This window comes from Branchiostoma belcheri, unplaced genomic scaffold (assembly GCF_001625305.1).
Source record: "Branchiostoma belcheri isolate BF01 breed outbred unplaced genomic scaffold, Haploidv18h27 scaffold175, whole genome shotgun sequence".
Lineage (NCBI taxonomy): Eukaryota > Metazoa > Chordata > Leptocardii > Amphioxiformes > Branchiostomatidae > Branchiostoma > Branchiostoma belcheri.
Genome location: NW_017803213.1, coordinates 410,332 through 433,647, shown reverse-complemented (window position 1 = coordinate 433,647; position 23,316 = coordinate 410,332). Strand labels below are relative to the sequence as shown.

At 40.3% G+C, this 23,316-nt stretch overlaps 2 protein-coding genes across 4 annotated transcripts in view; one reads left to right on the top strand and one right to left on the bottom strand.

Moving 5' to 3' along the window:
- LOC109467110 (TBC1 domain family member 25-like) overlaps positions 1-13,530 on the top strand; it is a 19,318-nt gene extending 5,788 nt beyond the window's left edge. The window contains exons 3-6 of one of the 3 annotated variants that reach the window (XM_019765027.1): positions 2,261-2,370; positions 7,718-7,866; positions 8,952-9,047; positions 9,909-13,530. In XM_019765027.1, the coding sequence (XP_019620586.1) occupies positions 2,261-2,370; positions 7,718-7,866; positions 8,952-9,047; positions 9,909-11,557 (2,004 nt within the window). In that variant the 3' untranslated portion in view covers positions 11,558-13,530. Of the gene's footprint in view, positions 1-2,260; positions 2,371-4,162; positions 4,275-7,717; positions 7,867-8,951; positions 9,048-9,908 lie in introns of those variants that run through there. The other 2 variants (XM_019765029.1, XM_019765028.1) reach the window with 2 other exon arrangements.
- Positions 13,531-14,049: 519 nt separating this feature from the next.
- On the bottom strand, positions 14,050-23,301 carry LOC109467129 (transmembrane protein 116-like). Its single transcript, XM_019765065.1, has 13 exons — positions 22,765-23,301; positions 21,143-21,186; positions 19,866-19,929; positions 18,810-18,950; positions 18,253-18,351; positions 17,829-17,875; positions 17,500-17,607; positions 17,033-17,075; positions 16,703-16,798; positions 16,205-16,256; positions 15,984-16,076; positions 15,544-15,617; positions 14,050-15,231 (listed from the first exon to the last, which is right to left on the bottom strand). The coding sequence occupies exons 1-13, from the start codon at positions 22,837-22,839 to the stop codon at positions 15,064-15,066; spliced, it is 1,104 nt and encodes a 367-aa protein (XP_019620624.1). The 5' UTR covers positions 22,840-23,301; the 3' UTR covers positions 14,050-15,063.
- Positions 23,302-23,316: the final 15 nt, after the last annotated feature.

Genomic DNA, 23,316 nt, shown 5'->3' with positions numbered 1-23,316 from the left:
TCCGAGATATCATACCTCCATGAAATATGATCTTGATATGTAAATGTAAATTTCTTCTTTAATTGTTCAAATTACCTCTGCATTAACATGATATATGCATCGTGATGTATGTTAACTTTTGATTAACTTACAGATGTTCCAAGTATGACATTCTCATCATTCACCATTACGAAATCATTGAATTTTCACATTAATTATGCAAATTAGGTCATCATTTGCATAATTAGTATCTGTTGAAGTTCCGCCTGCCATAGGTTACATAGTATAATGTAAAACACTGTAATTATAGAATTTCCTCATTAATTATGCAAATAAAGTCCTCATTTGCATAATTTGCATTTAATTATGTACATCTCTCTCTCAGCTACCTACACACCAAAAATAATGAAAATATGTTGTTCCTGTCTGGACTTATTGGCTTTTAAACATTTCGCCAGAAAGTGCCCTGCAGTTCCAGAACAAGCCGCTAGGGGGCCCAAACTCATATGACTTCTTCCCAAGCACGAGAGCTACCTTCCATCAAAATTTCATGACCCTAGCATGTCCAGATCGCGAGATAATGTAAAACACTGTAATTATAGAATTTCCTCATTAATTATGCAAATAAAGTCCTCATTTGCATAATTTGCATTTAATTATGTACATCTCTCTCTCAGCTACCTACACACCAAAAATAATGAGAATATATTGTTCCTGTCTGGACTTATTGGCTTTTAAACATTTCGCCAGAAAGTGCCCTGCAGTTCCAGAACAAGCCGCTAGGGGGCCCAAACTCATATGACTTCTTCGCAAGCACGAGAGCTACCTTCCATCAAAATTTCATGACCCTAGCATGTCCAGATCGCGAGATATCAAAACGGGAAGTTGCGCTGCAGTACCAAGGGAAGCCACTAGGGGGACCAAAATCTCATCATTTCCAGTTTTTGTCACACCCTACCAACACACCAAGTATGAAACCAATCCATCCAGGCGTTCTTGAGTTATCTTGTTGACCAACAGACAGACGGACGGACGGACGGACGGACGGACAGATAAACGCAACTGAAAATATAACCTCCATGACACATTTCATGGAGGTAATAACAGTAATCTCCAAGCAGATCTTTTGGTGGCTGCAAAAACGGTATCAAATTGGCCAGGCAGAATCTATTTGCCAGGCAGTTACTAGTAGTACCATTTGCTACCTACCGGAAGGTTGGCTGGCATAAGATACCAGTACAAACAAGTAAAATCTGAGATTTTATACCTCCGGGCTTTTTATTGTATATTTCTATATGTTGTTTGTTATGTATAGTTGATGGTGTTGAATTTATGTGTTTAGCGTTCCTGGTTGTGTTAACACAGGTCAACATTTTCATCTGCAGCCATAACATGTACCATGAACTTATGAAATTCTATTTAATCTGCCGCAATGAACTCGTAATGAAACTCAGAATGACAACCAGAACCGTTAAATCAGACGTTAAAAATAACGGCTGAAGTAGCAAGCCATCCGTATTGTCACTTCCTCCATTTTCCGCCAATTCTTCGTATAAATCGGGGAAGTAAAGGTCTGAATCCTCAGTAAAAATGCACGCCGAGAACGTCTGAGACCGTATACCGCGGTATTTGTAAGTTAGTAGTCGTAATATACGCCGAAAACATCCAAAACAAAGATTGCGCAAGAGTACGTTGACCCCTGACCCATTGACCAACCCGGAAGTTGCTGCCGATCACGCGTCCTGTGAACGCGTACTAAAAATACCCTCCAAACAACATTTGTTGCGCCTCGCATACAGAAGATGTATGTGCACAACAACAATAGTTGCGCGCCGCAAGACTAAGACTATTGAGACCCGTCACCCCTCTGTGCGACTGTGGACGAGACCGACTATATCTGACACACGCAAAAGATCGACGGTCGCGACCCACTTTCTCACTCAAGGGGTGTTCTGGGGCCATCAAAAGGCTCCATTTTCACGCCCGAAAACACATATACAATAAAAACAAAAGAACGTGCATCATCTGCAGCCCGATAGCAAAACATATACCGAGTCTCAAAAGAATCCGTCCACTCAAACGCGAGGAATCGCTGCGAACATGAAATTCTAAAAGTAAAACTGTCACAAAGCCCTTCCGCGGAAGGATGTCTCCTCCCCCGGAGGCAAAAAGAAAGCCTGATAAAAATGCATGGAATCACGTAAAGATAAACCAAAACCTAAATCTCTGCTTGGAAAGTATGGTCTTCCCATACTACAATATTTATAATTATGTATTGCAGAAATGCGAGGGTCTGATGCAGCCAGAGTACAGGAAGTTTGCTGTGGACCCACAGATTACATCATATGAGGTGCTTCGGCATACCCTCAGGAGAGCCTTCCATCTACAGAGGTGAGTTCTTAGATAGAACACCGTTATTATCTAAAGATGCTTGTTTTGTCCAATCACAACAAGTCACGAAACTCAGAGAAACAGAAACTGAGGACATGAACATGAAGAAATGACAAACAGTTCTGAGGATTAACCTTTGTCTGCTGCACCTTCGTAAAGAGGAGAACTAATGATGATGATGATGATGTTGTTTAACTTCACCAAGAAGCTTATGTTAAAAATGATAGCTTTTGAGTATGTGTATTTACATGTAATATGTTATATATTTTATTTGTCATTGAACAATCATAAGGCCACACCGATTTAATTTTATGGATGACATCCGCGCGCGCATTGATTTTCGCCCGATCTACAAAAAAAAAAAAAAAAGAATCACGTATTCCGAGGCTCGAGCTCTGGCCTGGCTTTAGGCCTGTGTAGTGCATGGTGGTGATAACTCTGGTTGACGGCAGCCAGGCTACCGAAGCTCCAAGACTCAAGAACTCAGTACATACGTACAGCAGTGTCGATTCATATATTCCGCAAAAATCCAGCATGTGTCGGCCTGTCGTATACGTCGCTATGTAATGCGCCAAATTCACAATACCAGGTTTGTATTCCTGTGGTTTTGTAGCATTTTTATTTTTGGCCGGATTTTTATTTTTTTCGCCCGCGCGCACTAGTTTGGGGGTCTTCAGAGGATGTCATCCATAAAATTAAATCGGTGTGGCCTAACCCAGGAAACAATGGATGGATTGTCATGTTAGGGCTTGTCCTTTGAGTGGTATGTGACTACAACCATTCTAGTAAGTCTTTTAAGACAAACTTTGAAGACTATATATGATTATTTACATTCATGATCCGGGCTATATTTAAAGTATGTTTATATTTAATATATCACAGTGACTGCCGTAATGTAGTAAATGTTTGTCCTGTTTATGGTATACAACAATGTTGAAAGCTTTACCCAGAGAAAGTATGACTATGATATGATTTGGAAGTCCTTCAATGTTGCATTTGACCAAGTTTGCCCTGAGTGTGCTTGGTTGGTAACCGGTCACTGACGTCCTTACAACGGTGTCATCGTGAGGTTAATGACACCATTTGGATGGAATGGTTTTGACCTTCTGCGCTTTCAGTGTGTTTACTGACCACCAGTAAATTAAGTTCAGTGACCCCATCCTTTCATGGCAGATAATTCGGATTTCTTAGAAGATTGAACACTGTAAAATTGAATTAAATTTCGCAGTACGATGGAAAAGTTTTGTTTGCTGTGTTTTTAGGGTGAAGTCACTACAGCCCTAATCGGTAATACTAGCACACAGACACGTCTGTGGTGAGTTGATGGATAAAATCGTGAACATTGAACCACCGTGAATATTTCAAGAGTTACAGAAGTGCAAAAACAGGTCTTACTGCTGTGGTTAGTGTCCCTGACACACCAAGCAGACTAAAAAACCAAGGACAGGTTTCATAATAATGGGTATCTAGTCTGTAAACTAGTTATTCTTAGAATTTAAAATAAAATCTTATAGTACAGGGATTTTTGCAGGATATCTGTATCTGTTGACTTTGTTGATCGATATGCCAATCCAGGAAAGTTTGAGTGTTCTGACTCTGCCCCTGGTCAATGCCCTTTGGAATATTTAACCTTTGACCTGTCCAGTGTTTACATAATTGCAGTCATTATAAACAAGTTGTCTTCATAGATGCAGAGTCTGTGGAGCTGGTCAACATGTACACAATTGTGATCTGTCAAGTACAGGAAAAAAAGCCATATACTATCATTGTACTTCAACAAGGCTAGATAATCCGGCTAGAAGGAGTCTTATATCTTGGAATGTACCTGTGTGGTAAAAAAGGAAACACGGTACCAGTATGTCGGAAAAGTGGCAGGATAATGGACGTACATTCCTGAAGGATGGGTGAGCATGTTTACACTTATGTACAGAAATATTGTCTCCTCCATTGATATCAGTGACTAACATCTCTTTTACACTGGTTGGATGAAGGATATTGCAAGGGTTGTCTAGAAAAATTAGCCTGAGGGAGCAGCATGGGAATCAGGGAGCGTGTCTTGGGATCTACGGGCGGAGTGCTCTTGGCTACAGAAGGAACACGGCTAATGGCCCCATATTACTAGTCTGGCACCTAGTAGCTTGCGTAGTCCAGTGGTTAGCGATCCTGCCTCTGGACTAAGAGGTTGGGAGTTCGAATCCCGGCTGATGTTGCTCACCCGACATGCACGCTACTGTTTAGGGTCACAGTCCTTCGGACGGGACATTAAGCAGTGGTCCACTGTTCATTGTGCTTGTCAAAAAGAGCTAGGGGAGTTTTCCCAGTACAATGAACCTGTAAATACTGTTCATAATATTCGTCTGTCTTCTCTGTCATGACTGGTGGAAGAGTACAATGAGCTAAACTGGTTCAAGATCATTCACTTTCTTTCACCCAGGGTACTTAGGATCTAGCTCTCGGTACTTGTTTTTACTGAGTCGAATGAAGGCAATTTAAAAATAGTTCTTCATTCAACTCAGGAGTCAGATGAAAACAAGTACCTTGAGCCAGATCCCAAGTACCCTGGGTGCAGAACACTGTGGCTTTCTGCATGGGGATTTAAATCCAGAAGTCAAAGCAGTTGTACTAGTATTCCATGTGTGTATTGTGTGAAACTCTTGTGCTTGTGAAAACTCAGTTGGTGTATCCGGAGATAATGCAGGTATTTTTCCTCAGGCTAGGCAGGTGTACTGTAGTAACCCTTAAAAAGACCCAGTTGTCTTAACGCTAATACTAGTAATAGCAGTCTAGATCTCTTGTTTGTGCATGTGAAAAACACAGATTTAAAACTCTGGGTATGAAAGCCTTTTTCCCTCCTACCTTGAAATAAAACTATTGTGTCTTTACAACACTCGTCACATGGTAATGTAGGGAATGATTTATAGTAAAACACTCACAACCAGTGCACATTCGAGCAAACTTTAAAACAATTACAGGCCTCTCAAAAACAGGTTGGATAAATATGAACAAACTGACAAAGGTTTTGATTGGTGTCAGTGGTTTTTAAATGTTCTTGTTCTTTTGTTTCTCTTCTTATTCCCAAATTCCCAAAGATGTACATCTAAAACATGTTTTCCAGAATACTTGTTGATCTACAATTCCCTAAGCCTTATATAACATGATAGCATCTATCACCACATCCATTCATCATCTGACTTACTGAGTCTGGCAAATGTCATGTTTCCTCAGTTTTCATTTTCTGATCAATAAGAATTCAATCAGACTAAGTGTTTGTCCTACTAATTCATACATAGACAGTATTGCCAGGGCTTGAAATACTGGGTGCCAGTGCATTTTATGATATTCACAAAAATGAATTTCGAGCCCAGACCCTGAGCTGATTATGTATTTCAACTATGTCTTAATGAAATGAAATAAAGAAGCCTGAGTGACCCTTCATTTTTTTTTGCATATGAAAGAAGTTTCGAGGGGAATCCAGGAAAGGAGTACTTTAGCTGTAATGGCAGGAGAAGTGATTTATACAGCGTGTAATGATCCAATTTGCTGTATGGTTGCTGTGTCAAATCAAGTCACCAGTTTTACAGGGACACTGGGCCTCCCTACTAACAACATATACACCCCAGTTACAGTAGACCTTGAAACTTTTGCAGGTTTTATTTGTGTTGTTTGACTGCACGACAACGCAGGTATTTCCAGTGTGTAAATACTGGTACTGTACCACAGAACAGCAAATTTAAAACACCATGAAAACCTCCCTTTCCTTCTTCATAAGCATGAATTTCAAATTAAGTGGACTAACACTATCAGTTCCATCGGCTTGATAAATATGGTCCTAGCACTTTTCTTTGCCTCATGAAAAATATCATGGACCCACCCTTTTGTAATGTTGTGTATATTTATGTGTGTGCACTGCATACACATGTGTTTGTGACTGTGGTGAAGTTATTACCATTCTAGGAGAGCATTACCAATACCAGAAGAAGGATCATCACTGCAAAATCAATATTCTTCTGTCCATGTTCCATGAAATGATACAGTGGAAAGTTACTGTAGTTTAGGCAGGGCCAATCTTACTGCCCGCGCTGTTTTTATGGCAGATATAGTGAGGTGTAGCGGTGGACCGTTAGTACGCCTACGCAGTACGGCTGCAGAATTGGATGAAGTCCCCCGTGGACTAACTGGGCGTACAATCTATCAGGGCGGGATCAGGAAGGGCTGTAAGGGTACAGATGAAGTTACTGTAAATCCTGATATATGTTTGCAGGGTTTTACTACTAAAACTTTCTCTGTTTCTGTGAACTCTTACAGTGAAACATGTCACTATGAATTTGTGTTTTGTATGGAGGGTACTAATGGTAAGTTGAATTTGAATGTTTTGAATGCAAACTTAGAACACCATAAAACCCTGGCCTCCTTTTCCCCTAACATGAAATTTTGTCCAAAAAAAATATAGGAATTTACATTATGCTGGTGGTTTAATTTGTTTGTTATTCCTCTGTGGACTTACCAGTATCCTGTAACCATTACATCTTTAGTTTCTTCCTAACTTTGGGCAAAATAAGGAGCAATTAAAAAGGGCCATGTACAGTACACATTCTGCCAACGTGCTGTTCAGTAATAACTATCTTGAAATGGTAAAATCCCTGGCCTGCCCCTATTTCAGATACCAGTATCCCTTCAATCCCTTTATAGCAATTAGGATGAGTGAAAATCCTTTCTCCGTGATGATCTGTATATAGGCTAGGCATCATCAGTCACGCTACCCCCTCCCCGCCCACACTGAGGGTCTGAAAGGGTATTATCAGACAATTGATTTCATGATTAACCCATCCTTATGGCAAACAGTCATCTCCGGCTGTAGAATTGTATTTCCCTATTAAAGTATGGAATTTTGTGCATTATAATTGTTAGTAATACGTAGGGTTAGTGTTGATCTTGAATGGCTTTATTTTCACGGTGAAAAATTTATGACACCACAAATATGCAATGTAATACAACTGACATTGTGACAGTACTAATACAGCATTGTTTCAACCTTGAATGTGAATTTGAAAACTGTGAAAACCTCACAGAGAAGGAACATTTTGCTGCAATCCCAGGCAGATGGTCAGGATGAGAATTAACTTAGCAAACATCATTAGATCGTTCCAAATTGGATTTCGTTGGAAACAGTTGACTCAAATAGCCAGGCTGACATGAGGAATAAGGGCTGTTACAGGAAGTACAAAGTTGAATCAAGATTTTATAAGTATTACATTCATGGAGGAGTAACCTTCACAAATGTACTTGATATAAATGTGATGAATAAATATGAAAAGTTGACCAGTTCTGTTGTGTGTGTTTTCTGCAGTGACTTTACCATCAGCTACCTATCCCATGACTCGGAGGGGCAGGAGGTGTGGCTGTCGCTGCTGTCGGACTGGGACCTGGACGCCGCGTTTATCTCCTCCTCGCACCCATACCTCCGCCTCAGGGTCGACGCTCGCCCGTTCGAGGATGGTGAGGACAAGAACTCATCTATAATTTTTGTTTACCTGCACCGGAGGAAAACATATTTTTTTTGCACAGTTTCTTCTTCTTCTTCCTCTCCAAACACATAAGGTCAATGACCTGGACCAGATGTCTGCCACCACGGTAACTGATGCTGTAGTAGACACCCTGTGGAGTAGGGTTACATTATGTAGCAAGTTGTAGTGGCTGGTCACCATATGCTAGTATATGAATGTGTTTCAGTAAGAATAAACAGAGCAGTAGTTAAGCAGCAGTTAGGCTAGACCATGTGAAGGTTAACATGATGCCTTTGCTTTGCAAGCATTTCCTTTCTAGTAATACTGGTACTATAAATCTTGAAACTTTCACAGTGGTCCTATTTTTATGGTGACCTCTCCACCATGAATTATGCATTTCCTAATCATGTATTACTATTATAATACAGATTACTTCAACCTCTGTTTTTACCTTACTCACGCAAAACAAAACCACAGTGAAAGTAACTGAATTTACAGTACAGTGTATGTAATAAAAAGTAATGTGGCAAATAAAGGAAGGGCTAATCAAGTGATGGCACCTCTCCAAGAAATGCTAGAGGGTTAGATTTAAGCCAGAGGGGCCTCTGAATCTTTTATTATGTCTACACAGCATTTGCACAGAAGCTAAGGCTGATCAAATCAGATAAAGGTTAGAACATCTGAGACTTGGCTACAGTCGACCCCATTTGATAGTCTCTTCACGAACTTGAAACAATCCTAAGATATCCTATAAATCTGACAAGAAGTTGCTTCAGCTAATTTGTGCTGTAACTTGTAAGGAATGTTGGTTTTTTGCCATGCTTTGCTGAAGAATTTTCACTCAGAAATGCTTCTGCATGAAGGAAATACCAAGTTTATCAACTACAATGATTTTAGCATGGGTAATTTGGGTGTTTAATATTTTTTACAAACATTTGCTTCAACTCTGATATTACCATGCAAATTTTACCTCACTACAACTACAACCCAGGCATCCCTCCTGCTTTATGTTTGATAATTTTTTTTGTGCATGAAGCTTCCTGCTGTAACCACACACACCATCATTTTCCCTGACAGGCCCGATGCCCAATAACATGAAAGTGAAGCTGAAGCGAAGGTTTTCCTTGATGCCCAAGTCCAAACCATCCATTGTTGAGTTCACGGGGCACAAAGGTAGAAAAACCGGAAAATCCCTCCTGAAGGTGGTTTTGGTGGAGGGGTAGAGGTTTCAATCATTTCTAGACTAGCCATAACTAACAAAACTCAACTTGTTTTTACTCAATTATATAGTAATGTATGCAGATAATTCGTGGCTGTATACATATGGCTATCAGGAAATATCTGTAAAGTTTGCAGTGTCGTGTAATAAAACATACTAATAAAATAAAATAAACTTTGTTTTCTCACTTCTTGGATGACACAGTACAGCTAGTCTGTAGTATGTAGGTTTTAGCATTCACGAATTAGTACATTTTATCTTTTAACCTTCAATAAAAAAATTAACCAAAGACACTAAACAACACTGATATTTCTGCACAGTAAATTGCTCTTCTGAAAGTTAAACCACAAGAGTTGAGAATGTCTAAAATGTTTAAAATCTAACCGCTTTAAAGAATAGAAATAAAAAAATGAAAATATTAGACAGACATGCAGTCTCTCCCATTGGTTGAACTGATAATTGCTTTTCTCTCATTGGTCAAACTGCAGCACAAATTGCAATTGACAGTTAGGATCAGCTGTTATGAAGGTTCTGCGAGTGGGAGAAATTAGTGGTAGCCATTAGTGGTACTGTGAGATGTTTGTTGAGATCTGTTTGGGTGAACATCACTACTGTCTGTCCTATATTTAAACAATTGGTAATGGTCACATTTAAGATTCCACCAATGATGAAGGAAGGAGTTAAGAAGTCACGTCCACTGATATTTGGCACAAACACCTTTCACTGACAGTTGTAGTTGTGATGGGAACAATAGTTTTGAGTAGTACAGTAGTGTGACAGCTTACGTATCCACTGGTTACTTTCTTGTTTTCCAGCCCTTGATGACTGGGACATCATATCATCCAAGGACACCCCAGAGCCCGTACCCCACCCTGTGGTTCCCAATGCTCCAAACAACCGACAGAAACCCTCGACCCAGCCTCTCCGCCGTTCTCTCTTCAGCTCAGTCCAGACCACGCTCACGCGCATGACACAAGTCCTCTCCTTCAACGACACCAAGGAGGAGGAAGACGAGAAGCCAATGAAACCTGCTCTCTCTGACACCGAGTTCCACTCCTTCCTGGATGAGGCGGGCCGGTTGATTCGCCCGGAGGACTTGAGACTGAGAATATACCATGGCGGGGTGGATCCTGCGCTGCGGAAGGTCGTGTGGAGACACCTGCTGAACGTGTACCCCGCGGGGATGGGTGGGAAGGAGCGGATGGACTACATGAAACGGAAAGCAAACGAGTACCTCAAGCTGAAGGCTAAGTTCTTGGCCCAGGACACAGAGGAGGCGCAGTTTGTGAAAAACATGGTCAAAAAGGACGTGCTGAGAACTGACCGCACGCTGGACTTCTTCGCCGTGCCGGATGAACACCCCAACATCACAGCTCTCTCCAACATCCTGACCACGTTTGCCCTGACCCACCCCGACGTCTCGTACTGCCAGGGCATGAGCGACTTCGCCTCGCCGCTCCTGGTGACCATGCGGGACGAGGCGCAGGCCTACGTCTGCTTCTGCGCACTGATGAACCGCATCAAGCCCAACTTCATGCTGGACGGGGAAGCCATGACGCACAAGTTCCAGCACCTGACAGAGCTCATGCACTGCGTCGCCCCAGAGTTCACAGAATATCTTTACAAGCAGCAGGCAGAGGATCTGTTCTTCTGCTACCGCTGGATGCTGCTGGAGCTGAAGCGGGAGTTTGCCTACTACGACGCCCTGAGGATGCTGGAGGTGATGTGGAGCTCCCTGCCGCCCAGCCCGCCACAGAAGGACCTGGAGCTCATCGACAACGTCGCGATCATGGCCAACCTCTCCATACCCAGGTACCCCTACAACGAGGCCGACAGGCGGCAGAAGGGTCGCAGGTCGTCCAGCTCGTCCAATCAGAGCATCAGCCCCAAGTCTCGCGAGCACAGGGTGCCCAACAGGAAAAGCCGACGGAGGACGTCGTCCAACTCGGACAAGGAAGACGGAAACCACAACAGCATGGTGGACGGACGGGGAAGCCGCTTGCCATCGAAGGACGCCGAGCCCAAACCCACGAACAGAACAACACAACAGATTACCCACGGTGGCTCGTCCTCTACACATAACAATGGTAAGAGCGCACTCGTTCCCAATGGGCCTAAAGCAGCCATACCTAACGGAGAACTGCCCAGCCCCGCCCGCAGCCCGATGGTCTTCAAGAAACAGCTGAACGGCCTGTCCATGTCGTCGCTGCCCCCGCCGGACAAGTTTGGTTACGGGAATCCGTTCATGCTGTTCCTGTGTCTGACCATCCTGCTGCAGCACCAGGACATCATAATGCGGGAACAGATGGACTACAACGACATCGCCATGCACTTCGACAAGCACGTGCGCAAGCACAACGTCAACAAGGTGCTGAACAAGGCACGGACTCTGTTCGCCGAGTACTTAAAGGCACAACTACAGAAATCTGCATCAAGTAACGGCAGCGGACCTAACCAGTGCTAAACCGCCCTACTAACCAACATCTTACTACTACTGGTCTGCATGTGTTAGAAGCATAAGTACCTGTTGTTAAGTAGTCAGAGTCTCTTCACCACTAATCATGTGTCAATCCCTGTATGTCTGTTTTATGCAGAAAAATAGCTGACAAGGAAAAATAGTCCTCTACAGCAGTTCTAATTGTGTGCACACTGCACACAGATATTGGTCAGTACATAATCCAGAGGTACAAAATAGCAATGGCAAAGGGCCATATAATAGTAATCACATGTTAATATTCAACATGATGACAATATCTCAGTTGCCATACTGTTGTCAGTTGTGGGGAAAAAAGCACAATAATCTACAAATTGTTCTTGTGTGAGAGAGGTTGTTCCAATCATTTACCTTTAGGAAAGTTTTAACTAAAATGAAAATTGGTTAGCCATTGAGGTTCGGATTCTCCCCAGAAAAAATGTTGTGAAGCTATAAGTATTGAAGTCTGGGAGCCATCCATTTTGTACCTGGGGTTAGCGAGTGCAAGGAGCCTTGTGGATTGTATCCAGGCTATATTGAACATATTTTTGCATGATGAATGCTACATAAATCAGTCCTCTGCAGTCTTTGCCAAGTGGGTCCATGTCTAATTTTATGGACCTGTGGCATCGGAGACATAAAACTAGTAGCTAATACTATGCTGATAGGAGCAGTAGTATGCATGCCCAGAACATAGTGAAGACAAAACAATGTTGTCTGCTCAGTGTGTGGGGATCTGTGACTCACAGTAGTTTGCTTGGCATGTTGGCAGAATGTACCGGGCCTGCGCAAAACTCTTGTTTAAGGTCATATTTGCGTGTTTAAGAATGACATCTCGTCTTCATCAGGAAAGATGTCTGCAACAGGCAAAATTCTGATGCAATATTGAGTAAACATCTAACGAAAACTGAGAAGTCCTGGTTTTGTGCAGGCGTAGTGTATTCTGCTGACGTGCTACTTGGCTTCATTTTGCTTTGGATATGTGCGCCACCTAGTGAGTCACAAGAATACTGCACAAGGAACTTCTAGATGAGGTGGAACCATTGAGGTATAATCAGTGTGTTTGAGTAAAACAATAGCCTAGGGGTGGACACTAGGATCCAATTGTGCAACCTACACTCTAGTCATGTACAAAACTACTTGTAGCTAGCATGGGAGCAAGTGGAAGGAGCCCTATTACAAATTGGAGAGCAACCCAGGCAACCTAGATGCATAAGTCTAGCTGTATCACACTGTCTAGCTGTATATGTCTAAGCAATCTGACACCAAAGTGCCAATATTAAGGAAATGTGCATTTTAAACATTGAGCATGATCAAAAATGTTATATTCTATGTCCCAAGTCTTAGATCTTGGTACAGTGGTAAGGAGACACGTATGGCGCAAATTAGTCGGTTTGCTGTTAGTTGTTGCGCTTAAATTATCTGGCTACAACAACCGATAAGAATGTAATATTAGGAAGTAATTTATTGTAAATACTGTGCAACATTCCGGGCAATGTGCTGTGTAGCCATAAGTCAATTGGAAAGACAAAAATATGGTACGTATAATACACAGAATCTGATGTTGTTACAATACATACACTTTCCATTGCATTACTCAAAAATATTTCAAATCATGTTCATTGGAAATCATTTTTTGGGGATAACGTTACATTCAAGTAAGATTTGGGTTTGGGTAGGTGTTATAAATGTTGATAATTCTAGTATAAGTTATGTTGTATATATGTATGTAATGATAAAGGTGAGATTGTTGCAGGTTTAGGGACATGTGCTTGTGATTTTAGTGTACATAATATATATTAAGTCAGGCAATCCTACATGTAAACTATTCTACAAAGAGTCATTTTAAAGGGGATCAGAATTGTAAGAACTATACTTTTACTGAAAAGTACCCAAGCCATGATAGCAGACAATGTCAGATATAATCCAGGGTCAACTGTTCATTCAATAAAGCTGGAATGATCTTTTTGTGAGTTGTGTGAACTTCATGCTACAAGTAATTTTTTTAATTTACAGCGTATACTTAGTATTGGCTCATTTCGTAGCTTCTTGTAGGACACAATTTCAAATTCACAGCTGCGTGTGACATCTGGTAGTGGCTAGGATTAGCAACAAGTACATGTACATGTAAGTTACCTCACAGCTGACAAAATACCGGGTAGGGTACATGAGTTACCTCCCAGTAGATGCCCTATACATAGTGAAACATCGAATTTATCATGGAATTCTTATGTAGCCGTCATTATTATTGATAGTTGTTGAGGATCCCACTGACACTGGCCATGGTGCTGATCATACCATCTGCAGCCAAGAAATTCTGTCATTCTAAAATGATCTGATCCTACTAAAACAAATGACCAAACAACACACTGGGGTATTTTCACAAGTATATATTTCACTCTCAATGTACATGTAGATTTTATACATTCAATATTATATAGCTATAATTAAACATTTAATGCTTTAATTTACTAGTATATACTAACATTTTCCTCCACCCCCATGGTGAGAGGCACAATGTTCTGCTTTTTGTTCAACATCAAAGTACACACAACTTTCAAACACCATAACAATCACACATCATAACCTACAGTTTCAGTATTGCACTACACATTTACCTCTCCTTCGGTCTTACATGTCATCTAAAATCTCAATGTAGATTTTACACATTCTTTTTATTTATAAAGACATAAATTTCAGTACATTTTTTTTCTCCACTCCATGATGAGAAGCACAGTGTTCTGCTTTGTTAAGAAGATGTATTTTAAAGAACAACTAAAATTTTACAACTTTTGAACACACATGTCTGTATTGCACAACACAACCCCACCTTAGGTCTTGTTATTACACATCATTTTGATCATAAGATCTCATAAATTTTTCTAGGTCATTTTACCGGTACTACAGTTTTAAAATGTTTCTATATCACATTTAGTATATACATATATTATAAACTTGTACAGTTTAAAAACTTAGTATTTCACATTTGGTAATACACAAATTTGGTGTCTTTAATGTCATGCATTTCACCACACCTTGTGCAGATGCTGCTATGATTGACCATACATGTAGTAACAACCACCACTGTTCCTACTTCTAAAGTTCTAACATCTATGTAACTACTTAAATATTTATCCCATATTCACCACAAATACCTTTTTGTTTCTTTGTTTCACATTTTAACCATTTAACTGCTTCAGGACTGCTATCACCAGAGCTATAATATGATGCAAGTGTTGAGCAATAAAGTTATTTGTGCAACACCTCTTGAACAGGACAACAAACCATGTTTACTGTACAGCAATCTACCAGAGGGACAGTAACAGATATATTTCTGTGATGTCATCCCACCAACATAATAAAAAGTCTTTTTAGCATTCAGAAATGTGAACAAAGTAGGTAACATCTAGGGAATAATAAATTTTTGTATACTATTCCAAACCATTATAATTGTGCGTTAAAGAAAGATCTGAACCCCTACTGCCCTTTACCATATGTTATGCTGAAGTTGTGGCAAATGTTCGATAGTTGTTCCTGTTTCTGTCCAGCAGGCCAGACTGCTCAGCTAGCACGGCCACAGGTAAAGGTTTTACTGTTCTGAACTCCCTTCTTCTCCAGCCGTAGACAATGCAGTTCAGGAAGCCCTGCAAGGGGGCAGTGCATGCCTGTCCAGAGAACAGAAATAAAAGTTCAGGTCATTGATCAGTAAATTACAGGAGAGAAGGCATTGAACCTGTAATGTACAGATCTCATCTGAAACACTGTGTCACCCTGACTCTTCTCAATTATTGTGTTGGGCTTGAAATCACAACCACTAAAATATTGAACAGCATTCCTCAAACAGTGCAACCATGAAAATTTTAAGGTCTGGGATATTATTTCAAGAAGGTTCATTTCAATTCTTTTAAAGAACACAAGGACTAGTATGGTCCAACTTCCTCAAGATCTAGCAACCAATAAACATGACTTTGTCTTACCTGCATAATGTAGAGAACATAGTATTTCTTCATCACAAAGCCATCACACAGGGACAGGATGCCAAGCACTAGAGCTGTACAGGTGGAGAAAAACATCACAATAAGTTTTTCTATGTAGAGTATAAAGCTTTATTAGACAGAGTTCTGTGTGGTTCAGATCATCATGTATTATTGCAAAGAATTGTAGTGGACAAATACAATAACTGTGATACAGAATGTTTAATATTATCATTCATTGAATTAATGTATGTAGAAGAAAACTCTCAAACCAAAGGGTTACACTCTATGTTCCAACACCCCTATGTTTCCAACACTCAACCTATGTTCCTACAACCCTAACCCTCACAGCATGTCAGAATGTAGGGGTGTGAGAACAGAGAGTTGCATGTCCCCATCAGGAAGTTATAAGAATGGAGGGGTAGGGAGAGTTTGATACTTACTTGGTAACCAGCAGAAGCAGAAGACGATCAGGTAGAGAGCAGCTCTCCTCCTCACACTGCGCTCATCCTCATACTCTCTCCTGCCTCGCATTCCTGCCAGAACAACAACGGTTACTTAATCATCAATGTCCTTACAATCATCACCCAAAAATGTAGTCACAGGGCACTTCAGTGCTTAGATAACCAACCAAAACGTGTTGACAGGATAATATTCTCCATACCTGCTCTTCTGTGTCTCAATTGGAAGGCAGCTACAGCAAGTAGATAAACAATCTGGAAGGACAAAAACAGAAGGTTAGAGTCACTCCAGGTCTACTGTGTTAAGTCTTGAAACTGTTCCCCAATGACTTCTGGTATTTAAACTGTATCCTTGAATCTTAGTCTTTTCAACAGTAGCTTGGACACAACAGACCGACCCCATGGCCCTGCCCATATCCTTCAAAACACAGAAAATGCAAAATAAAAACATACAAATGCAACCACTTTTAATTTGATTCTAACCGTAATGGACAGTCAGGATTGGTCTATTTGGGCTCACCAACCATAGATATTCAAATTGTTCACATAAATTCTTAGTTAGTCTTTCAAACCATCCTGACCTATTTCATCAGACAAGATGCATATGGATGAAAGATATGTCACATGAAATAGAGATTATGACCTAAACATGGTGACTGTCCTCTACGAGATATGTCCACTATGGAGGCTGAGGTACTTACCGTTGTAATTACAATCGTAAGAATGAGAAGCAGGATGAAGATTAGCTTGGAGGAAACGTCTAGGTCTATCATCCATTGCTTCCCCTCTGACGGTGTCTGTGTAGAACAGAAGGTTTTAATCATTGCTGGATATATACTTGGCCTAGTCGTACTTGTATGTAAGTGGCAATCTACATAGCAGTTTTCATTTACATAAAAGTTTTAAACAATTCTGTAGTATAGTAGTCATAAAATCAAATACATGTATTATGAATGCATGGTCACTATAAAAACTATGAAAATAAAACCACCACGAAAGTTTAAAGATTTCCAGTAACTGCTGGAACTCACCGGCATGCACTCATCATTCTTGAAATGGTAGAGTGGTAAACATCTGGGGAGGGAAGTACATATTGATATGACATACCGGTATGTGACAGTTATTTTCAACACAAGAACTTCACAAGTTGCTAGGAGTTTAGTCCTTTTTTTTTGTCCTGTACTGATATAAATTAAGTTTAAAAACATCAAAAATACTTTTTTTTGACTTACCAGAATCTTGTGTCTATATTTTGATACAGTATAAAGTAGAGTGGATTCATTACTCAAGCTACCCAACATCTATGACACCACGGGAACTATGTGGCTCCTTGTCTTACTGAGGGATGGTGATGGTGTGATAGATTGCAGATAGCTGACAAATGAATCCACTCTTTTGACAGCCACTCTGCAGAGTATGGAAAGTCTTCACTCTACTTCTTATGATACATTATTTGATCAGATCAGATTGTGTACTGACTTAAGAAGCGTGTTCCTACCTTGTACAGGTGACCAGAGATGAGTTAGGTGAGGGGATGACATCCCAGAACGGTGGTTCTGAGCTGGTGGTGATGAGGATGGTGGACTGCACCAGGAGAGGGCCCAGCCTGGGAAACACACATGTTAGATCACATTAGTCTGACTTTTATATTGCATCATATCTAAAATTTGCTTGCGATGAACAAGTATAAATGATGTTGTGTCTGGGAGGAAGGTACTGACACAATATTGCAAGCGCTTGGTATACTGCAATACTACAATATACTAAGCAAGCCTCTAAGGCATTCTAGTCAACTTTTTTTATGCCAGGTGACTACAACATACGTACCATGAGATAATGTACAGCAGGTAGATTAGAGGGAAGTTGCCTGTACCCTGTGTGGGAAACACAACAACACTGATTTGAGACCATTCATTGTAACATTGACATAGATCATTCCAACTGACATGCAAACAATCACACAAGTTCTTCAATCAACAAGATGAAAAAGAATAGCTTTTCAAATACTTCTAAAGCCAAAACTAGCAGGGACCAAAATGTACCGTACCTGTAGCACTATGGAGCATATACACTTCAAACTATTGCTAATTCACGATCAGTAATCTTAGCACTTCCATTCTTAGAACTTAATGAGCCTCAAGAGCTTTAGAAGAATTCTAGGACATTTTCAGATTTGTGATAACCTAACTGGTTCTCCTTCAAACAAACTTGTACCCGGTAACAGATTTTGCCCCTGAAGTTGAGTACTGACCGGTTGTCTGGTGCTTGACCTGATGGCTCGGTCTCTCATTCTCAGGAACACCTCCAGGGAGTAGGTGATGGTCAGCAGGAATGTCGTCACAAAGAAACTCTGGAAAAATCAATCAGAATCTTTAAATTCCAAACAAAAGAACCGCAGTAGCAGCTGCAGCAGCAGCATGTGTTGTTTGCGCTGTCCATGGTGCTGAAAAGGTTATGCCTTGGAAAACAGGTCCTGAAATCAGGACTTATGTCTCAGGGGAGAAGATACAAATGCCCAAGGCAGCTGGACAAGGGGCTGAATGATAAAAGTTAATAGGGACCTCCATGAGTTTGTTTTTGTTTGTTTGTTACATTAACAGTAAACCACCTTCAGGTGTAAAACACCAGTCTTGTACAATGAATAAGTACAACCTGAGTAAGAGCGGACTGTACGGTTTTATCAACCCACACCAGGAATATATAATCTACAACTGACAAATATATAACAAATTTTTATTCTTATTACATCCCTTCCCCTTGAGATTTACCTTGACATATGCATGTAATAGAAATGCAGTTGGTACTTACAGAGGCAAATGCTGAGAAGTAGTGACAGTGCTGCTCATATAACTCCATTGTAACATAAGAGAGGTTGAAAATAATGACGCCTAACAACAAGAACAGTGATGCCAGCAAGTCTGCACAGGCCAGATGGAACAATGGATGGACCTGTGTGAATATAGCAACATTAAAGATGAAATAGTTAGGACGACTAGAGGTAGAAGTATATTTTAAGATGTTTATACAGTTTTGGCATGAATCAATAGTTTAAGTAGGGGATGAAAAACCAAAAACATGTATAATACTTATTCAAGGAACTGTACATTGCATACAATAACAGGTTAATTTCAAAGTCCAGTCTTTTTAATCAATACTTGAGATTAGGCAATTGGAATTGATGTACTAGTATTATATAAGGCCTTTGCTAGGTAACTGGGAGTTTAACTACCTTACAAGGGAGACATTGACCTTGTGTGCTTGTGTTTCATTGGTCTATCCTTGTTTACTGAGTGAGAGTACAAGCACCTAACTAAGAAAGGCCATTGACACTTAAGTTGCACTTGTCTTTCTTTCCCATGAATGAACTGTAACACATAATTTGTTTCCCTGCCACTGCAACTGAGTTATGCTGGATTATATACTGCCCTGTATATCAACCTTCTTACATAAGGGTCTCTAAAGCATTCATACAGTTTCCACCTAAGGGTGCAATAACCTTTGAACATTTGAAGTGCAATGACCTCAAAAGTCACTGACATTCAACACCTTTGCAGCCAAGTGCATGTACCATAACTTTACCAAAAAGAAACTTCTTTTTAGCTTTTACTGGCTCATTTTTCTTCTTGTTTTAGTTAACTACTATATGATTTGTGGTTTGTAAAAATTTCTTAAGTTTCTGTTCATAATCTTTTGTTGTCACCTGACCACTGCACGCGTCTGCCCTGCTGTTGCTGAGGCTTAGTCAATATTTAAACAACTCAATGTACATATAGGTCATGTCATGTCTCATCATGTAGATGCCACGGTGCAAAAAGCATGGGAACTTTTTGTGCTGATTTGGCAGATGTTTGTAACAAGTCTTACCTCTGGTTGGCAAACCTTTCTCTTGCAGAAGGAATAAATTATGACGGAGCTAGCACCGACGATACTGCAGAGAGGAAACATACCGGGAATAAGTATTTAAAATGGTGCACTGCAAAATCTACACAAGGACTATAAAATAAAAAATACTACAGCAAGCAACAGGGCTCAGGAGGCAAAGTTATAGGACTATAAAAAAATTGATTAGTCTAATATTTCTTAGGAAGTTTATTGGTAGGGGCTTAAATCCCTAATTATACAAACTATCGACTTTGATTCTCTTAAAAGATAGCTTTCTCTTTTTGACTGATTTTAAAACATTTTTACTCAAAACTTTTTGAATGTAGGTTAAGACATTAGATGGTGTAAAAGTAACAATTCAACAGAAATACTTTGCTGAATTAAGAAACTGTGATACCGGTATGACTTATTGGGTCTAGCTTTGGGACCCTCTAATATCAAAAGTTGCTAAGTGTAACGTCATCCCTGGGTAACTGGGTGAATGGCCATGACTGACATTGGAACAGGTGAGGTAAGGTGAAGTTATGAGCTTTGGTCATTGATCAAAGTCTAGTGTTTATGACATCATAGTAGACATTGTAATTTTTATTCCCAGTAATTTGTGAGGGTGAGTGACCGTTGTACAGAGGTGTTGACCCACGTTTGACCACACGTGCAGACTGCGCTGTCCTAAAATCACATGTTTGTCTGAGATAAAGTCTAATCAGTATATGCAAACATTAAGTAGCCAATGCTTCTCCATACAGAATGGGAGGAAAGACTATCACGTTCTCTGACTATAAGATAGGACAGAGAGGAACTCCATTGAAAAAGACAGCATTTGTATTTGAAAAAAACAGAGGAAAAAGATTTTAAAGGACAGTGTGGTCATCTTTAAGTTTGTAGATGTCTCTGGAATAGATGTTGGAGACAAAGTGCATTTAGAAAAGTTTAATACACTTCACTCCTAATCTTTCCTCCCATTAAACTACAGGTGTCCCAGACTTTGAGGGCTAAGCCATAAAGTTGAAGGTGGTCTAGATCAAACTGTTTGTTCACAGGAAAGCTGACCAATCATGATGACTTATACAAAGGGTGTGGCAATGCCCTAAAAACACACTTTGCAAGACACTTTGGTGGCAAAACAATCTCTACATTGAAAACTGTTTATAACACAAAAAATGCTCAGAAAATGATCTCAATAATTATCATCATTAAAACCTAACTACACAAAGAGCTCTACAAACTCAGTCCAGACTAGATACTGGATGAAGCCTCACCTGAGACTGGTGGTTACCATGTCAATGTAGGTGATAGTCTGCATCTGATGGGGAAAAGGAAACAGCATGTCATGGTCAGCTGTGTTGAATATTCTACTCTAGTATATCTGCAGCGCCTAAACATCTAATCTAGAATTCACTTAAATCACATATGCCCCTGGTATATGGCCATCCATCCTTCCTGCTGCATTTAAAGTCTGGCCAAGCAGGTAGTTCCCCTTCCTGTTGTTGGAGGGGAAGTTACCAGCCATTTGTATTGACCATAAGCAGTGACTTAATGGTGATGGCTGGAGAGCACTATTAAATGCAGTGAGAAGGATGGAATTGCTGGCCAGTACACCATGGATGCAGTTGTTTTTCTTTACACGTGCACATCATATATGTGCCTGTGTACCATCCAGCGTGTGTCTTAACTGAAGCCGATTGTCTCACAAACTTAGCTTGAGTTGTCGTCCTCTAACACGTGTACATTATATATGTATGTCTGCCAACGATAGATAAGATATTATAGATAATTTGACATATATAATAGCTGTTATTAGAAACCATATTGGGTGGTAATTCCCAGCAAGGGTGAGAAAATGCTAAACTGCAAAACTGTCATATTCTAATTTTGGGTATAGTAACTGCCAAGATGTTGATCCTTGTGGGTAGATTCAGCTTTCAAACCCTGTTGTAATTCAAATGTTACTGAATCTAAGTGTAAGACATTTTAACAATTCCCAATACCAGCTTTTAAAAACCCTTGACTCTAGATTTTCTGTTGCAGGCTTTCAAATAAACTGTCTGAGGTGAGTAATTCGTCATTGTGAAAAGGAGAACCTGTTAAATGCTATTGATTTTTCAATAGTGCTGTCAAGCACATATTGGCTGCTAATTTGCTGCATATGCAAATTCAAAAGAAACCAGAACAAAAAAGGTGAAACAAACTGAAATGATAATATATCAATCTGAAAAGGAGAACCATATTTGTTCACTTTTCTATGTATAAAAAAGATATTGTGATGAGATAAAAAGATATTGTAATGCCGACATTGGTTGCTGATTTGCTGCACATGCAAATTCAAAAGATTCCAGGAGAAAAAAATAGTGCCAAATGAATGTCTTAACCAATAGAAATCAAAATAAGAATGATTGCAGGTGCATCTCTTGTCTCCGCACCTGTTAATGGCAGGTGGGACAGTAAGAACAATCCTTGAACCTTTTTCTTAAATGTCAACCCTTAAAAAGAAAGTCAGTTTTTCAAAATCAAACGGCCCCAGTACATGGCTGTCACATTGCACAGTGATCACTGTTGTGCAGGTAATACCATAATGCATGGTGATATATTGCTTCATTGTTCCATGTACCACCCGCCATGTTAGCTGATGTACACCTGCATCCAAATTTCAGCTTCAGGGAAAATAATGTCAATTCCAATTAAATACCACATTTGGGTTACAATACCTGAGCTGTTTACCTAGATAAATGTTAATATGATATGAATAGCTATTAAGAATCGGTCATAAAATTGGCTACAATAAAACATGAGGTGATGGCATTAGCACCACACTCTCTCCTCAAGATCCATAATATCATATCCTAAAATCTAATACAACAGTGAATTACAAAATATTTCTCACCTGTTCTGGTTGCAATAAAGTCGTCACGTTTGACGCTGTTTGGTTGTAATTGACAAGCGCCATGGCTGTTCGCATACACAAAATTATGATTTAAAACGGCAGAAAATGACGCTCTGACTGCACCAGCCCCTGTAGTTGCAGACGGTCTAACGTCATCTACCGGCGGGCGGGCGGCAGGTTGTTGCGGCTCAGAATCAATACCAAAACCCGCTGATTTCAATAACAACCCGTCATCTCTCGTGGGACGGCCGAAAACGGAATGACATTTCGCGACTGAGAAGTGAAACACACGAGCAGCCAAGATCTTACGACACCGTTCATATGCATCTGCTGTTATGAGCTACGGCGCAACACTAGTATGGCATGCTCATTATAAATGCACATTGTTAGCGATTAGGCCTAAAGAAAAGTAGGACAAGGGAGCCTGGCACGTAACAGTGCAACGTGAACCATACGGATTTATTTACACTGCTGGAGGTTCCGGCGGTCAATGACCTGATTACCTATGACCCATAACCTACTTGTTATGACCTTGTAAAATATTTACCGGGA

Bases quoted from the DNA above. Each gene is read 5' to 3' on its own strand.
- LOC109467129 (XM_019765065.1), bottom strand. From the start codon at position 22,839: ATGCGAACAGCCATGGCGCTTGTCAATTACAACCAAACAGCGTCAAAC. The intron at 17,608-17,828 runs GTACGTATGTTG...TGTGTTTCCCAG, and splicing joins CTGCTGTACATTATCTCATG to GCTGGGCCCTCTCCTGGTGC. The intron at 16,257-16,702 runs GTAAGTACCTCA...TTGTCCTTCCAG, and splicing joins TTACGATTGTAATTACAACG to ATTGTTTATCTACTTGCTGT.